Here is a 16,682-nt window from a genome sequence, read left to right on the forward strand (position 1 = left end):
CTGATAAAAGGTATCCGAAATTTATCAGCATTCACACTCCCATGCATTTGAGAGCTATTGCTTCCTACCATTGTTTGTTAGCTACAATTATCCTTCTTCCGGATTAAGGCTGATTACTTTAGTTTCAAATTCAAGATTATTAGTAAAATTTATGCATTGCGTTGAAGAAATTATTGCTATTTTGGGAGAAAAATTTGCATCCGCTGTTTAATTTGAGGATTTGGGAGTCATACTAATTCAAGCTTTTAGAGCATCCGCATCGCGTCTCGATGCGGGCTCGATCTCGTCTCTCCGAGACGAGACCGCATCGAGACAGCGCTGCAGCCTCCCATCTCGTTGCCATCTAGTCCCGTAGCTCGTTCAGGAGAGCAAGCTGGCGAACTCCCGTTCATCCGTGATGCCCGCGAGTGCCTTTTATAGCTGTTTTTTTTCAAATTTTTAATTTTATTTTCTATTTTTAAGCCCCCAATCACTTCTATAAATATCAAATCATTCTCACAAATTATCCACCATAAAAAAAACTCTCTTTAATCATGTGTTTTTTATATCTTTTTTAGGATTTTAAATTGTAATTTTCTTTTATTTAATGAAGTGTGTTTTCATTAATTGAATTTGTTGGAAATAAAAATAAAAAATGAAATTGAATGAATAGTTAAGGGATAAGATGGTTAAAAGATTGAGGAATGCAGATGTTGTCTCTTAGTTAAGCGATGGGTGAAAAGTACAGTGGGGCCCATGAATGAGACGGTTAAGAGACAAGATGCGGATGGCCTGAAAATGGAGCTTTTGGTAGTAGAGTACTTACTCTTCATTTTATCCCAAATTAATACATTAGTTCCATATCTTCATTGAATGCGCCCTTTGCTTTTCTATGTTGATTAATAGATTTAATAGAATCCTTGTATAAAAGTTGTAAGTTTTGAGGCCCTGTTTACATAGTTTTTCCCTTACCTTGAAGCAGATATGGTATATGAACTGTGGCCGAGCTCATCGACTCAGGTTCTCGTCTTAAATCACTTTTAGCATCAGTTCTCCATGGCTTATCTATCAGCTGTAAGTTTTTATTTCATCACTTACCTTCAACTTGTAAGATAGCCATAAACTCTTCACATTTACTTTCCGTCAATCATCTTTCTGAAGTGGATACATTGTTGTTTCATGGCACACTTGTTGAACAAAGTTAGGCTAATTTTCTTACGTTTCTGTATCATTGTCCTTATCGTTTCAATCCAATTTGACCACCATCATCGTTAGCATATATCCTTTGAGATTTATGGCTGATGTGCTAAGAGTATGCCGTTGATGTGGCTCAGTTGCTGCAGAAACAAAGAAGGGATTCTTGGCTGTCACGGATAAGAAGGACGGATATACTTTCCTGTACCCACCCCTTCGGGTGACAGGTGTGCTACATCGTAACTTCATCCTCAAATGTTTCCCCTCCATCTTACCCACATTTTATCGTGTTGGTTGGATTGGGAGGTTGCTGTGGAAGGACAAGACAAGGTCTACAAGATGTTATCGAGCCTCTTGAAAGCGTTAGTGTAAATATAATCCCCAGCGCCAAACAAGATATTCGTGATTTTGGCCCCCCACAGGAGGTTTGCAAGGCAATTTTCCTACTTGCTTTGTCTGTCGTATAACTGTGGACTTTTCGTTCGAACATTGTTCGTATAGGTTAGCGAAACTATAATTCAGAAGGTCTTCACTTCTCCTACTCAGAAAACAAAGCTGATTGAGGCATCAGAGGTAAGTTTTTTTTACTTAGCTTCATGTCTACAACACACACAATTGTGTCTTTGTATTCGTCCTTTTACCAATTATAGGAAGCCGAAGCTCATCATACAGCACGACGTGGAGGGGAAATCGTATTACACGTTTGACTTCATTGCGAAAGCTCCAAACTACACCCGTCATGCTTTGAGTACCGTCTGCATTGACAATGGTACGTAGCAGGCTTCGTTCTTGCTCATAGTTCAAATTCAAATGCTTTAGGCTTCGTTCCAAAAATGATAGCACATTGAAAAGCTGAGCTAATTCAATTGCAGGAAAGTTCTATACGGTGACAACAGGAGCGAACGAGAGGAGATGGGAGAAGATGAAAGATAGGCTGAAAACCGTGGTTGATTCGTTCCAGATCTTCAATGTCTGAAGGCGGGGATGTGAGGTGTGTTGGTTCTTCGTCATTTATAACATAAACTAGAGGCATGGATACGAAACTACTAGTCTCTGCACATTCTGTTTTGTACCTCTCCAAAAATATGTATATCTTCTAATTTAATTTAGTAAAGAGGTGACATATTTGGCATTGTTTAGTAAGCATGTATACCATTTTGTGTGCAAAAATAGGGGAATGAATTCATAAATAAAATGATTATATCATCTTAATTCGTGTCATTTATTCTCTTTTTTTTTTTTTTGGCTGTGATGCATTCTTATTCTTAGGCCATCAACAACTCAAATTCCAATCATACCACAATTTAAATATTTTTTATTTCATCCTTGTTATAATTGTTATCCAATTTTAAAATTATATTAATTAAATAATAAAAGCTTATATATAATTTATTCATAAAATTGCATTATTTAAATTCTAAATACAATCAAATAAATGATTCGGTTTGTGGTGGGGCCCAATGCCCTGCAACACAACCGCATTCGAGGCCAGACCGCACAGCATGCTCGGTCTCATACTGCAAATGCGGTCATGGCCTCTTGGCAACCACAATGCATGGGGCTGGGCCGCAATTGTGGCCTAGGTTATCGATGCTCTTACAAGGACAGTTGGGAGTGTGACAAATTTGTTGTGTTCACGTTGATTCTTGGCCAACAAAGAAATGGAAGTCGCATTCATATATGTTATCGAGAATGTGATTTTTTCCCCTAGAAAATAGGTTCTTTTTGGTATAGGGGAATTAAAGAATCAACCTCGAAAATTGATAGAGTTCTTCACAATCCCATATTTATGTAGAACGTAAATAATTATTCAAAATATTTTTTGACGTGGAATCTTGTAACGATGTTTTCATGTAAGAGTGCTTATTAATTCACGCAATTAGAGTTTACTAATCCTCAATTTGGATTCAATAGTTTAAATATGGGCTAGAATTTCTCACGTGTCCCCATAGGAGATCGCCTCGTGCTTATTTTATTCTTGCTAGGAATATGCCTAAAATGATGGGTATTTTAATCGATAAGGAGGAATAATAATCTTGGAATTTCACTTTTTATATGGTAGTACTATGATAAAGAATTTGTGGAAACTAATGTCGAATACGATCATGGAATCGCTCCGACAAGATGGGATAAGATGCAAAACATTACAATCACCCTCTTATATTGGTTGATATATATCTAATGCAATTCAGTGAATATTGAATTGGTAGTTTGAATGATTCATCACTTAGATGAAAATTTAATTTTGTATTTTCAATAAAAGGGGGGGAGTAAAAGTGGTTAAGCTTTATGCAAGCACAACTTATATTCCCTAGAAAAGAAGCATATGACTCGGATTCATATTCTTCAATCGTATGAAACCACATCATGTAATGATCATATGACCCATAATTTCCTATGGTACTTATCAAAAATTAAATAAGTAATCTAGTATCATATTCGTAGTAACTTTTTCCACCGAACAAAACGGCCAAAGGCTAAAAGATAAACATGACATGCTTTGAATACATACTTAATATTATGCTTTGGGCAAGTCTCAATTAGTCATCACTCATACATAAATAAATAAAAATTTATAATATAAATAAATAAATAAAAATTCAATAATTCAAACATATTGATACATAGTAGTATTAACCAATCATAATTGTAAAAATCACTTCTTTTTTTCTCTATATTTTTGTAACTGTGATTGATTGAGTACATCATATATTAATGTGTCCAAACTATGCATAAGCTTCAAGATTTGTTTCCCCCAAAATAATTAATGATGGTCATTAATTTAGTTCAAGATTGCGATCGTTTGTCCCACAACATAAGGAATGTTATCACCAAAGTCCAAAAAAACCAATCATATACTTATCCACAAGAAATAATTCATGACATTAATTAATTACAATGACAATATCGTGAAAAAACCAAAACAAGCAAGAAAATAAATGACAATACATCATTTAAAAACCAAATACTCACTAATTACCAAAGCACACACTCAACCTCACATTGTTTTTCATATATATACATCATTTTCCCAAACAAACACCATGCAATAAGATCGATACCATAGTCCTTCACATCCAATTTTTTTGGTTCTTTTTTTTCGTTGACTTTCTTATCATTCCAATTTTGACCATAACTTGACGCTCAAATTCAAATTAGTTGAAGAACCCTCGAGGAATAGCTTTGCAAACCAGTGGATGCTTCATCTCCATGGACATTTTCAAGCATTCCGATAAATCCACACTCGAAGCACTCCACTTAAAGGTACGAAGCAACTGCGCCAGCCAAAGATGGACCGTAGCAAGTCCCATGGCCTTACCGGGGCACACCCTCCTACCCGACCCAAATGGCGCCAATCTGAGATCCGACCCCATGATGGCAACATCTTCCTCTATGAACCTCTCGGGCCTAAACTTTGTGGGCTCGGCCCACACCTTCTCATCGTTCGCTATGGCCCACATGTTGACCATGGCAGTCGTGCCCGCGGGGACAAAATGTTGTCCCACATGTGTGTCATGGATCGCCAGCCGGGCCCATGAGAGGAGTGGGCCCGGAGGATGCATCCGGAGTGTCTCCTTCACTATGGCTTGGAGGTAAGGGAGGTTTACGAGGTCGGAATCAGTTATTATGGTTGCGTTCGCGCCGATTGCGGTGTCGATTTCGTGTTGGGCCTTGGTTTGGATGTCCGGATGAAGAATCATTCTTGCAAGAATCCATTCTAACAGAATTGCAACGGTATCAGTTCCCCTAAATACCATTTCCTGAAAAAAAAAAACATAAAGTTTCCCAAAATATTATTATATTTTTATTTAGAGCAACGAAAATATATATAGGCCCACACACATGATTAGCACATTGTTGCTGTCACAGGGCGCAAAGTGGTCGAATTAAATTGGGCATGTTCCATTTCCACGAATCTATTTGAAGAATCTACTTTTGTAAGAAGATATAAGTGAGATGAGAAAGCAAATCTGAAACAGCTATGCATAATCCTAATATAATGATCGTGATACAAAACATGAAAGACCTATTAAACCTATTTATCTAGATGAAACAAATTAAGGAACCAAACACTAAATTTAAATGCAAGAAAATCTCATTCAGGGAAATTAAGGTTTATCATATAACACAAGCAAGTTTTAAATATCTCAATTGATCCCACGGCCAAATTTTTTCAGACACAAAACTCATGTACGTTCTACACAAAAGCATTCAAATCGCACAAGTGAACCACACCTTAAAAAAAAATAGATGCAACTGCAAAGTCACTACTAAAATGTTTGTGAGATTCGAACACCAGACTTTTGACTAGGAGTGAACATTCGGATTTTGGATCAGATTTTTACCCAATCCGATTCAAGATCCAAAGTTTAATGAAAAATTAATCCAATCCGCTCTGAGTTGTCCGAAAATCTAAATATAAAATTCAAAATCCAAATAATAAAAATCAATATCGAAAAATCTGAAGCTGGATAAAAAAAAAATTCCACAAAATTAATAACAGAATTCGAAAATACAATAGATATGATATATTATATTCATATTTTGGATTTTAATATATCCTATCCGATCCGTTCGATCCGAACATCCAAAATTTCCAAAAAAAATTGAACGATCTGAATTGAATATTCAAAAAATCCAATCCGAATTCCAAATTTCAATTTGGTTCAAATCGAATTTTCAGATTTGAAATTTTTGCTAACCTCTTCTTTTGACCTAGAAATACCCACATTCGACACTAGACTATCCCTAAAAGGAACTCAAGAAAGAAAAAAAGAAAACTTACCCAAAGAAGAGCAATCATGTCAGAATCATCCAACCTATTCTCCTCCATACCAAGCAAAACATCAAGAAAACATTGATTATGATCCTCCCTTTTGATGACCCTATGCTCCTCCACAATCTTCCCCACAAAAACCCCTACCCTCTCCCCCAAATCCCTACTCCTCCTCCTCACCCCCTGCAAATCCATCCACCCCAAAACAGGAAAATGATCACTCCAATTGAACACCCCCAACACCTCATACCCTTCCCTCACCAACCCCTCCAACTCCATAACATCACCACCATCATCCCATTTCCCAAACACACTCATCATCACATTCTTCAATGCACCAAAATGCAACACACTCCTCACCTCAACCCCACCATTTTCTCTTGCAATCTTCTCCATCATCTCCAGCCCTATCTCCCTTCTCATGCTCTCGAACGCCGCCAGCCGCCGCGGGCTGAAGAGGTGGAGCGCCGAGACCCTCCTGAGCCCCCTCCAGTAGTCCCCGCACGGCGCGAACCCCATGGCCCGGTGGAAGAGGAGCTCCCGGGCCGACTCTTTCACCGGGCGGTCGGAGAAGGCCGGGCTGGTGAGGATCTCCCGGGCGGTGCCGGGGCTGCTGGCGACGACGAGGCGTGTGGACCCCACGGAGAAGGCCATGAGGGACGTGGCGTCGAGGGTTTTGGAGAGGGATGCGAGGACTTGGTGGGTGAGGGGGCTTGCGAAGGCGGGGGCGAGGCCGAGGAGGGGGAGGCCGGAGGGCCCGGGAATGGCGGGGCGGGTGCGGGATTTGGCCCACGCGAGGCCGCCTGGGGTTAGCCAGAGGCCGAAAACTGCGGTGAGGAGGAGGAGCCATAGGAGGTGGAGAGGTGAGGAGTGGGGAAAGATGAAGAAGAAGAGGAATTCAGATGACATTTTCATGCTTTTTTTTTCAGTTTTTTAGGGTTTCAGATGTGTGAAAGCTAGGTTTTTGGTAATGAGAGAGAGAGAGAGAGAGATTGTAGGTATGGGGAGTGTGATTGAACTGTTAAATAGAGGTAGGGTTAAGGCAAATAGATCACCAACTTTTCATTAAACTAACAATTCGAATTTTATGGTTTTATATTTGGAGAATTTGGTTGCTAATATCATGAACTTTGGCTGAATCTTGAATTTTTTTTCCAACTTAAAATTTGATCGTGTAACGATTATGAACTGTGGTGTAGTTTGGAATTTTCCGCGATTGATAATTCTTGCTAAATTAATGTGATTCCTATATGTCGGACTTTTTAAAGGTTGGATCACGGTGGGTTCTAACCCGAATCCTTTGGCCTTGTGATAATCACTCCTTATGTGGACTTTACGTGGATTAAATAGCTATATATATCTTAGAATAGTGATCCACATAGAATATGTCATATAATTTGGCTGATTAACCAGCACAAAATGGTACTCCACTCCACAAGAATTCCTGCATTAGACTTTATACAAGTACAGTACTAGTACATTTTTTCAGTTTATATACTTATAGTCAATGCTATTAGTATTAAAATGTGTATCTAAATTTTGACATGTTCCATGATTAAGGATGATTAGTTGTGTAATTGTATAATGTTGGTATTTTAATTATTTTGAAATATGACATAAATTCTTTTAGATTTATTTTGTTTAATTAATGTTAATGTGCGTCTTATAATATATTTTCTAATTTGACTTACTTCCTTTGTATGTTTCATGAGTCATGGGTGGCAATGCATAGCCATATTTAGGTTTCTCTTCATTCAAATAAATAAATATTTATATTAGAAAAGTAACTACTTCTGTGTGATCTAGACTGAGAAGCAAGAATATAAATCGTATATTGGTTAGAGAAAAATAATAGTACTCCTTCCGTCTGTAGTGTGAAATCTAACTTTGACTCAATGCTAAGATGAAATAATTGGAAAGTTATTAAAATGTGAAAACTATTCTTATATTATTAATTTTACAATAGAATGTAGGTCAATCATTTAGTGGAATGCAGAGATTATTACCAAAAAAATACAAATTGTGATATGAGACTTTTAATTACAATGATCTAAAACAAAACTTTATTTCGTATACAAACAACAGTCATTTATAATTGATACATCCATTCCAAAACTTGAAGTGGCACCAATTATTTGCTAACATGAATGGAGCTTTTTCAGATTTTGTGCAGTATATATCATGTGTATGTAAATCATGAAATTGATAAACTTGGGTTGGAACCAATCAAATGAAATGAGAATATGATTGACACATGATACCACGCCGCATTAAATATTGATTAATTATTTTCCCACTAGGATGTAGTACTAATTAGCATCCTACTTTGCCACTCCAAATTGTTAGCACGATCCAATCATATACATGCCTCTGAAAACTTTAATTAATTGTTTGTTTATTTGCAACTATATAAACAGCTAGGCTATGATTTGCATCAATAATGTAGCTTCTAGTGGAAGCCGCTCCTTATCATGATTCCAAGTTTCGACTACACTTGATTTCTCTAGGCGTGTGACAATTTGTTTTGAATTTCGAATATTAAAATAATAATTTTTTTGTGATGCTGAGCTTTTGCACAGTGATCCACATATAATACTAATAATTCGACTATATTATACGAATAAAAACATTTTTAATAATAATTTGATTGATAGTTTTGTGAAGGAAGGGGCAGTTGTGAGTGTAGGAAGGTGGGTTTTTGGTGAACCTAGTAGTAGTATTTGTTTTGTGTAAATATTCATTTTTGGTGAACCTAGTAGTAGTATTTGTTTTGTGTAAATATTCAAGTAAATTGAGGTCGACTAAAGGAGGATTTATCCTAAATCAGATTATAAATATTTTAATTATTATTGAATGAATTGTTATACAGTAGAAACTAAAAGAAGGCTTGTAGTAGCAATATAATTGCTCTCTTTAATGAAAAAGTTGTAACAGCCCGGCCCAATTTTTTTTTTTTTTGGACATAGAGATAAATGGACTTTGATCTGGTGGGCCACTTTTACGAGTTAAGTGCAAGCATCAATTTTCAGCAACATAACCTCTTCTACTTGGATAGCCTAAACACGTGAGCTTTTTTGATAGCGTTGAGCCCGAGCATCCGCAACAATGGCTCTTCTCCCTTGCCCGTAACCCATTTCGAGTGGCTCATCCCACTGCGATGACACTAGTCGTTTCTTTGGCCTCCAATACGACTCATGAGTTGTGTTTCTTTCGCGTCTTTTTTATTTTTCCAAATTTTTAGCTTTTTATACACTCCCTTCGTCTGCAAATAGGAGTCCCGGTTCACTTTTACCATAAATGGTAATAGGGTCTCACCTTCCACTAACTCATTTCACTCACATTTCATTTAAAACTAATATACACAAGTGGGATCCTATTCCACTAAATTTTTTCCACCCACTTTTTTTAACATTTCTTAAAACCCGTGCCGCCAAGAAATGGAACTCCTAATAGCGGACGTAGAAAGTAACTATCTATATCCAATTAATGCACAACGAATAATGTCAATCAGTTTTATAGATTATTTTTCCCCAAAATATATACGATTTACACAAACAACCGTACGGTATACCTTATCGAAATCACCATATCATATACCATACCGAAAATTCGATATGTGAAAAAGTCATACCTTTACCTTACCAAAATTTTACCGAACTTCGGTATACTTTATTTTTGGTATGGAGAATTTTCATACCGATACCGTACCTCATTCCGGTATATTGTACCGAAATTCGGTATACTATAACGAAATTTGGTATGCACATCATTGTTACCCCAACCCAAGGTTAAATCATCATATTGTTCCAGTTAGAGATGTCAAGTGGCCCGGGCCCGGTGAGGCCCGACAACATTTGAGCCCAGCCCGGCCCAGGCCCACGTCTGAAACGGTCCGGGCCAGGCCTGGGTTTTGGTTGACATGGATGGGCCCAGCCCAGCCCGAGCCCAGTAAGTAAATGGGTCGGGCCGGGCTGGGCCTGGGCTTAATTTAATGCATGCTTTAGTTACAAAATTACATACTGTCAATCTATAATTTTTGTTAAGTAGTTCGTGAAGGTTAAAAATTAAAAATGGAAGAAGTAACTTGTTTACCTATTAATTTATTGATTTACATAATCCCATAAATTTAGGAATCAAGAAACTAAAATACACTATTTAGAAGGAAACGGTTAAAGTCAAAGATTAATTGGAACTAAAGTCATGGAAATATTAATTGGAATTATGGAATATTGGGAGTAGAGAATGAAAATATATATTGAATATAGGGAAATGGCTAAATCATGGAAAGATTAATTGAAAAATTAATTGGAACTAAAAAAAGATGTTCCATAATTAACACATGCATAATTAACCCTCAATATTAGCATGTGATCGTGTCATATATGGATATATAGGTATAGGATATATGCAAATACCATATAATTATATATAATCCCACAAAATCAGGATTTAAGAGAGATCTACTAAAATAACGATCTGCTATATACATATTGTAACAGGGTCTTGCTAGGATGAGATTTTTGGGCATAATTGAGAAATGAGATGCAATCTCAGGCACTAATTTACAAGATTAATTTAATGTCAACAACTATCACATTATGTCAACAAGAGGGTATAATTGTCTTTTCATTAATAATATAGAGGACAAAAATAAAATACATTTGAAATCATTTTCTTAAGTCTTCAAATCTTCAATTCTGCAACGTTCAAATCTTCAAATCTTCAAATCTTCTTCAACATTCAAATCTTCAAATCTTCAACATTCAAATCTTCAAATCTTTAAATCTTCAATTCTTCAACATTCAAATCTTCAAATCTTCTTCAACATTCAAATCTTCAAATCTTCAAATCTTCAAATCTTCAACATTCAAATCTTCAATATCAATATCGAATGTCAACAACTCGTATTAAAATGTCAACAACTAACAAATAACACTTATAATTCACATATCATTACCGAGAATATCGAATGTCAACAACTCGTATTAAAATATCAACAACTAACAAATAACACTTACAATTCACATATCAATACCGAGAATATCGAATGTCAACAACTCGTATTAAAATGTCAACAACTAACAAATAACACTTACAATTCACATATCAATACCGAGAATATCGAATGTCAACAACTCGTATTAAAATGTCAACAACTAACAAATAACACTTACTATTCACATATCAATACCGAGAATATCGAATGTCAACAACTTGTATTAAAATGTCAACAACTAACAAATAATACTTATAATTCACATATCAACTACGATGTCAACAACAAACATTATTCATGTCAACTACGATGTCAACGACAAATATTTTCATGTCAACGATGTATATTATTTATGTCAACAACAACGTTTTACATATAATTCATGTCAACAACAATGTTTTACATATAATTTACGTCAACAACATTTTTCATAAAATTTATGCCAACGACTTATATAATTCATGTCAATAACAAACGTTATTATGTCAACAAGCTATATAATTCATGTCAATAACAAACGTTATTTATGTCAACTACGATGTCAACAAGAAACTTTATTTATGTCAACTACGATGTCAACAACAAACTTTATTTATGTCAACTATTATGTCAACAATAACATTTCACAAATAATTAATGTCAACGACAAATATTTTCATGTCAACGACGTATATTATTTATGTCAACAACAACTTTTTACATAAAATTCATGTCAACATATAATTTATGTCAACAACAATTTTCATAAAATTTATGTCAACGAAATATATAATTCATGTCAATAACAAACGTTATTATGTCAACGAGCTATATAATTTATGTCAACAACAATTTTCATAAAATTTATGTCAACGAACTATATAATTCATGTCAATAACAAACGTTATTATGTCAACGAGCTATATAATTCATGTCAAAAATAAACATTTTCATGTCAACAACTTATATAATTTATGTCAACAATAATATTTTAGGCAATATCACAAACACCTTATCTACACAACTCAAAAATTCCAGCAACACAATCGAATTAAAAACTACATCCATATATTTCAAAAATTAATTGCAATTTGCTTTCGATTTTAGAGAAATCGAATCCATAGAATTAATATTAACATTCAACAATTGTCATTGCAGATTGGAACAAAAATCATCAAACTTTTAGAAGCTTAATTACCACCTCAAATTGAAGGAAAAATGAAATAAAACCAATGTTTATCACTATTGACGGGGAAGACTTTATTACTGGTTACCGGCAACGGCGTGGCGACATCTACAAAATTCGCCGATCTCATCTCCATCTGGAAGATCCTCACCGCGCGCAAAAATAGTTTCTCCGGCAGCTCGTCCTCCGTCTGCCCCTCCACTCAGAACCCCAAATCCACTGTAGCCGCCTTTACGCACCCTCACGCTAGCCGCAAAATCGCGGAGGCGACGGTGGAGCTGCCGATGTCGACATCGATTTCCAGATAATCTGCTCCTCGGTGGTAGCAGCAGTTCACAGCCTTGCCGAGCAGACACACCGAGTATCTCCCCACCGCCTTCTTCAGAATCCTCGGTTCTTTCACGATTTTATTCACGATTTTGAATCGGTTGTAGCGATATTCACCCAATCCGTTGATGAATTTGTTGAGCAGATGATTCGATCCGATCGGCTCCCCTTTTCCTTGCTGGAGAAGTAGAACACCACAGAGTGATGCTCGCGGAAGTAGAACACCACGAAGTAGATCACATCTTCGATCTGTCAATATACCAAGTCGCAGTACTCAAATGGATCAGTCGTTTCCTATAACAATCAACAATAGCAAGAATCAACAATACTAACAAAAAGACTTGAGGCAAAAGCACGAAATAAAATTAACATGCATATCCAAACTCCATCAGCAGTTGTAATTAACAGCATTATGCAGATCTATTAGTATATTGAGTATTTCGTCTAAATCGAACATATACATGCAACTAAAGAACCATTGAAATTTGAAAATGCACATATCTCTGATTCCACAATACAAACTCCATCACCAGTTGTAATTAACAACATTACGCAGATTCTATTACTCTAAATAAAACATACTTGCAACTGAAGCACCAATGAAAGTGCGCAGAACTCAGATTCCACAACACAAAATGCAAATGTATATGCAGAGCAAATTGAACCGTAAAGTTATGAACAACTAAGTCAGATCGAGATCGAATGTTTACGCACCTGAGCAGCAATGAGGCCGCTAATGTGCGCCATATCGCAGAGCAGAAGCGCGCCGCACTTATCAACAACCGATCTGAACCTCTTGTAATCCCAATCCCTAGGGTAAGCACTCCCTCCGCAGATAATCAACTTAGGCCTGAAGTCAAGCGCCTTCTCCTCCAACCTATCGTAATCAATGTAGCCGGTCTTCGAATCAACCTTGTACGGCAAGATCTCGAAGTAGATCGAGGTGGCGCTGATCTTCTTACCGCCGGAGGTGTAGTACCAGTGCGTGAGATGGCCGCCGGATGGCAGATCCGGTCGTGCGTGTTGAGAACCGTCGTGTAGGCGGCGAAGTTCGCCGGTGAGCCGCTGTAGGGCTGGACATTGACGCCCCAACTGGCCGGGTCGAGGCGGTAGGCCTGGAGGGCGCGCGAGCGGGTGAGGTTCTCGATCTGGTCGATGTACTCGTTGCCGCCATAGTAGCGGTTGCAGGCATGCCCTCGGAGTACTTGTTGGTGAGCGCACTGCCGAGAGCTTCAATCACGACGAAGGAGGTGAAATTCTCGAAGGCGATGAGCTCGATGCCGCGGCACTGGCGGCGCTTCTCCTTCTCGATGAGGTCGTGGATCTCGGGGTCCACGGCGGCGAGAGGAGTGTTTCCCCATTCTGATACGGCGTCCATGATTGGAATCGGAGGTGGTGGAATGGAGGTGGTGAGTTTGGATCAATGTCTGCCAGAACGAGCATGTCAACTAATCGATCTCAATTAGACCACCTGATCGAGGAGGGTGACGAAGACCGGGAGAGCCTCTTCTTCGAGCCCAGCACGACGAGTTTCGCGCTGGCGGAGGCAGAATCAGGCGGCGGAGGTAGAGAATCAGAGCGCGGCGGCAGCATGGCGTTGGTGGCGGCGATGAATTCGAGGGATCCGTTCCTGGATTTCAGGACTTTGATGGCGGAGATGGTGGAGGGCGACTGGGAGATGGATTGGGGGTTTTTGGTGAAGATGAAGAACCTAATTAAAACACGAAATGACCATTATACCCTTTCATAATAAATTAATCTAAAAATATTTTTTGTGTGGCAAAATCTAGACCACTCATTTAATAAAAATGAGTGGCTGATATTGCATCTCATTTCTCAATTACCCTAAAAAATCTCAATTGATCATGGACCTATTGTAACATATACATATTATGATACACATCTACTATATATATATGTATACATACACCTAAAAAATTTAACTATTTCATCACTATAATCATGGAAGAATTAACCTCTATAATTATGCAAAGTAATTTTAGTACTCAATCTACTATACTGTGAAGAAAGAAATTAGGTAAAAATGAATCTCCTATAACTAATGGTAATCATGAAAAATTGTAATTTCAAAATGTTATATTTAAATCTCCATGGTACTAATATAGTTTTGGGGATTTAGTTTGTATAGGCTTATATATAGTTTAAAAGATACTAGTATGAAAATAACTTATAAGGCAAATACATAAGTTGGGCCGGGCCTGGGCTGGGTCTGGGCCTAGGCCGGTCCTGGGCCTGGGCCGGGCTTCAGATGGTCCTGGGCCCGGGCCGGTTCTGGGTTTAAAAAACAACCCAATTGGAGCCTGATTAAACTCCTCAGCCCAGCCCAGGCCAACACTATTGATGCATTGTTGCTTTTAATAGTTGTCAATGAAGAATTTTCTCAACGTCGTACATCAGGAGATTTAGCTACTTCGGAATTTATGGGTCGCAAACAAATCATAATACTTCAACATTAAGTTGACCTTGTTCAGCCACATGTCACAATGAACGGTATGATTGAGTTTATTGATCTTAATAAGAATACGTTTGACATTGATGAAATGTTGGTAGAGTTCGTCAACAGCATCAAGAGCATGTCAATGCCGATCTCTGAAACACATGATACCTCAACACTTCATTATCATCATTTTGGCAACACTAAAGGGAAAATTCAAAAGAAGCGTACCATTCCATAAGCCGGAGGCTTCCCATACTCGAGCGTTGTTAAATAATCGTCGTCAAGATTCTCATCGTATGCATCTTCTTATTGTTTCTTTCTTTCATATTCAGAAACCATAGAGGTCTTCTTTTTCTTATGCTGTCTCACTTTCTCTTCCCGCCACTCTTTCTGCAACCACATTTCTAATTAATTACTACTATAATAAACAATGATGGAGATAAAGCCTGAAGAATTCTCATAGCTGTTGTACCTGATCCAAATCTTCACCAGTTTTGAGAATGCATTGGTCAGCTCTCCACCACAAACGAAGAGTTGAAATCTCTCCGTCAAGCCTGCATGTCTGAAGGTCGCACGAAGAGTAAGTACTCCAAAGTACGGTAATGCTTTACCATGTGCAACCAATAACATTCGCAAACATTTATCCCAAACAACATTTAAATAGTAAAACAATATGTGGATTATGCTTAAGCATCCATGTGGTTTGGCCAATGGTGATACTTCGAGGGGTAATTGATACGCCCGGATTTTGCACTGTTTTAAGGCCATTATTTGGTCCGTTTTTGTTATCAAAATCACTCTACATGTCCATTATTTGCATATTCTATACATTTTGGTATTTTGACGTGTTTTGTGAGAAATGTGCATATTTGAGCCGAAAAGGGGAGTAAAAATGCATAGTCTGGAAATCTGGAGTCAGACGGCGACCGCCGACCGCCGCGAAATTGTACGGCGACCGCCGGCGCCCGGCGGTCAGAGCTATGTGGCGGCCCGCCTCGGAAATTTACGCTAGGAGAAGAGTCTCGCCCGGCGACCGCGGAGGACATGTGGCGGTCCCGCCACCGAAGGGTCGAGAGTCTCTGGACTCCAACGCGGCGACCGCCGGCCAAGGTGCGGCGGCCCGCCGGAGGAAGGCGGCGAATCCGACCAGCCCTAGATTTGCTCCAAGATTTACCAAACTTTGAAGATCTTTTCCTTCTATGATGAGGAATAATCTTCCCCTATAAATAGGACCTCAAGCTTCATCAAAAAGAGTTTTTCATACAACAAGAACACATTCATAGAGATCAAAAGCTAGAGTACTTCAATTGTGCAAGGAGTTGGAGAAGGATTTCAAGAACATCAAGAACAACAAGGATTCAACCTACGGGTTTTATTTGCTTTAGTTTTATGTTCAAATTGTTTTCCCTTCAATCTATGTTTTTAGTTTATTCGGTCATGTGTAACTAAACTCATAGGATTCTAGGGATGTGTTAGTAGCAACTTTGGTTATACAATTCCGTTTTCTATTTAATATCCGTTTTGTTTTTACTTTGTTTCTTCCCTAAGTTAATCATGATGCTTCATAATTGAGTGACACAATTATGTATGATTCAATACAACTTGCTTCATAACTGTGACAGAGTTCTAGCGAGTTAGATCCACTTAGTAGACACTACAGTTAGCTTCCTTTAAAACGGCAAGCTGTTAATTGAGAGTGAGGACTTTTCAAGGGTCTTAGGAGCTTTTGGAGTTACGTGTTAGGATTGACAACCCTAATGTTAGTAATCAACGTTTGTATCGCATG

The 16,682-nt window shown here is 37.8% G+C and overlaps 1 protein-coding gene and 2 pseudogenes across 1 annotated transcript; 1 reads left to right on the forward strand and 2 right to left on the reverse strand.

The window, feature by feature from the left end:
* Nucleotides 1-963: 963 nt before the first annotated feature.
* LOC125209686 lies at nt 964-2,338 on the forward strand (annotated as a pseudogene).
* Nucleotides 2,339-3,998: 1,660 nt separating this feature from the next.
* On the reverse strand, nt 3,999-6,957 carry LOC125216857 (cytochrome P450 78A5-like). The gene is made up of 2 exons (XM_048118629.1): nt 5,960-6,957; nt 3,999-4,934 (listed from the first exon to the last, which is right to left on the reverse strand). Exons 1-2 carry the CDS (start codon nt 6,863-6,865, stop codon nt 4,329-4,331), a joined length of 1,512 nt encoding a protein of 503 aa, XP_047974586.1. The 5' UTR covers nt 6,866-6,957; the 3' UTR covers nt 3,999-4,328.
* Nucleotides 6,958-12,352: 5,395 nt separating this feature from the next.
* On the reverse strand, nt 12,353-13,846 carry LOC125209687 (annotated as a pseudogene).
* Between the last annotated feature and the right edge of the window lie 2,836 nt (nt 13,847-16,682).

This window comes from Salvia hispanica, chromosome 3 (genome assembly GCF_023119035.1).
Source record: "Salvia hispanica cultivar TCC Black 2014 chromosome 3, UniMelb_Shisp_WGS_1.0, whole genome shotgun sequence".
NCBI lineage: Eukaryota > Viridiplantae > Streptophyta > Magnoliopsida > Lamiales > Lamiaceae > Salvia > Salvia hispanica.

Bases quoted from the DNA above. Each gene is read 5' to 3' on its own strand.
- LOC125216857 (XM_048118629.1), bottom strand. From the start codon at position 6,865: ATGAAAATGTCATCTGAATTCCTCTTCTTCTTCATCTTTCCCCACTCC. The intron at 4,935-5,959 runs GTAAGTTTTCTT...TTTTTTTTTCAG, and splicing joins ACATGATTGCTCTTCTTTGG to GAAATGGTATTTAGGGGAAC.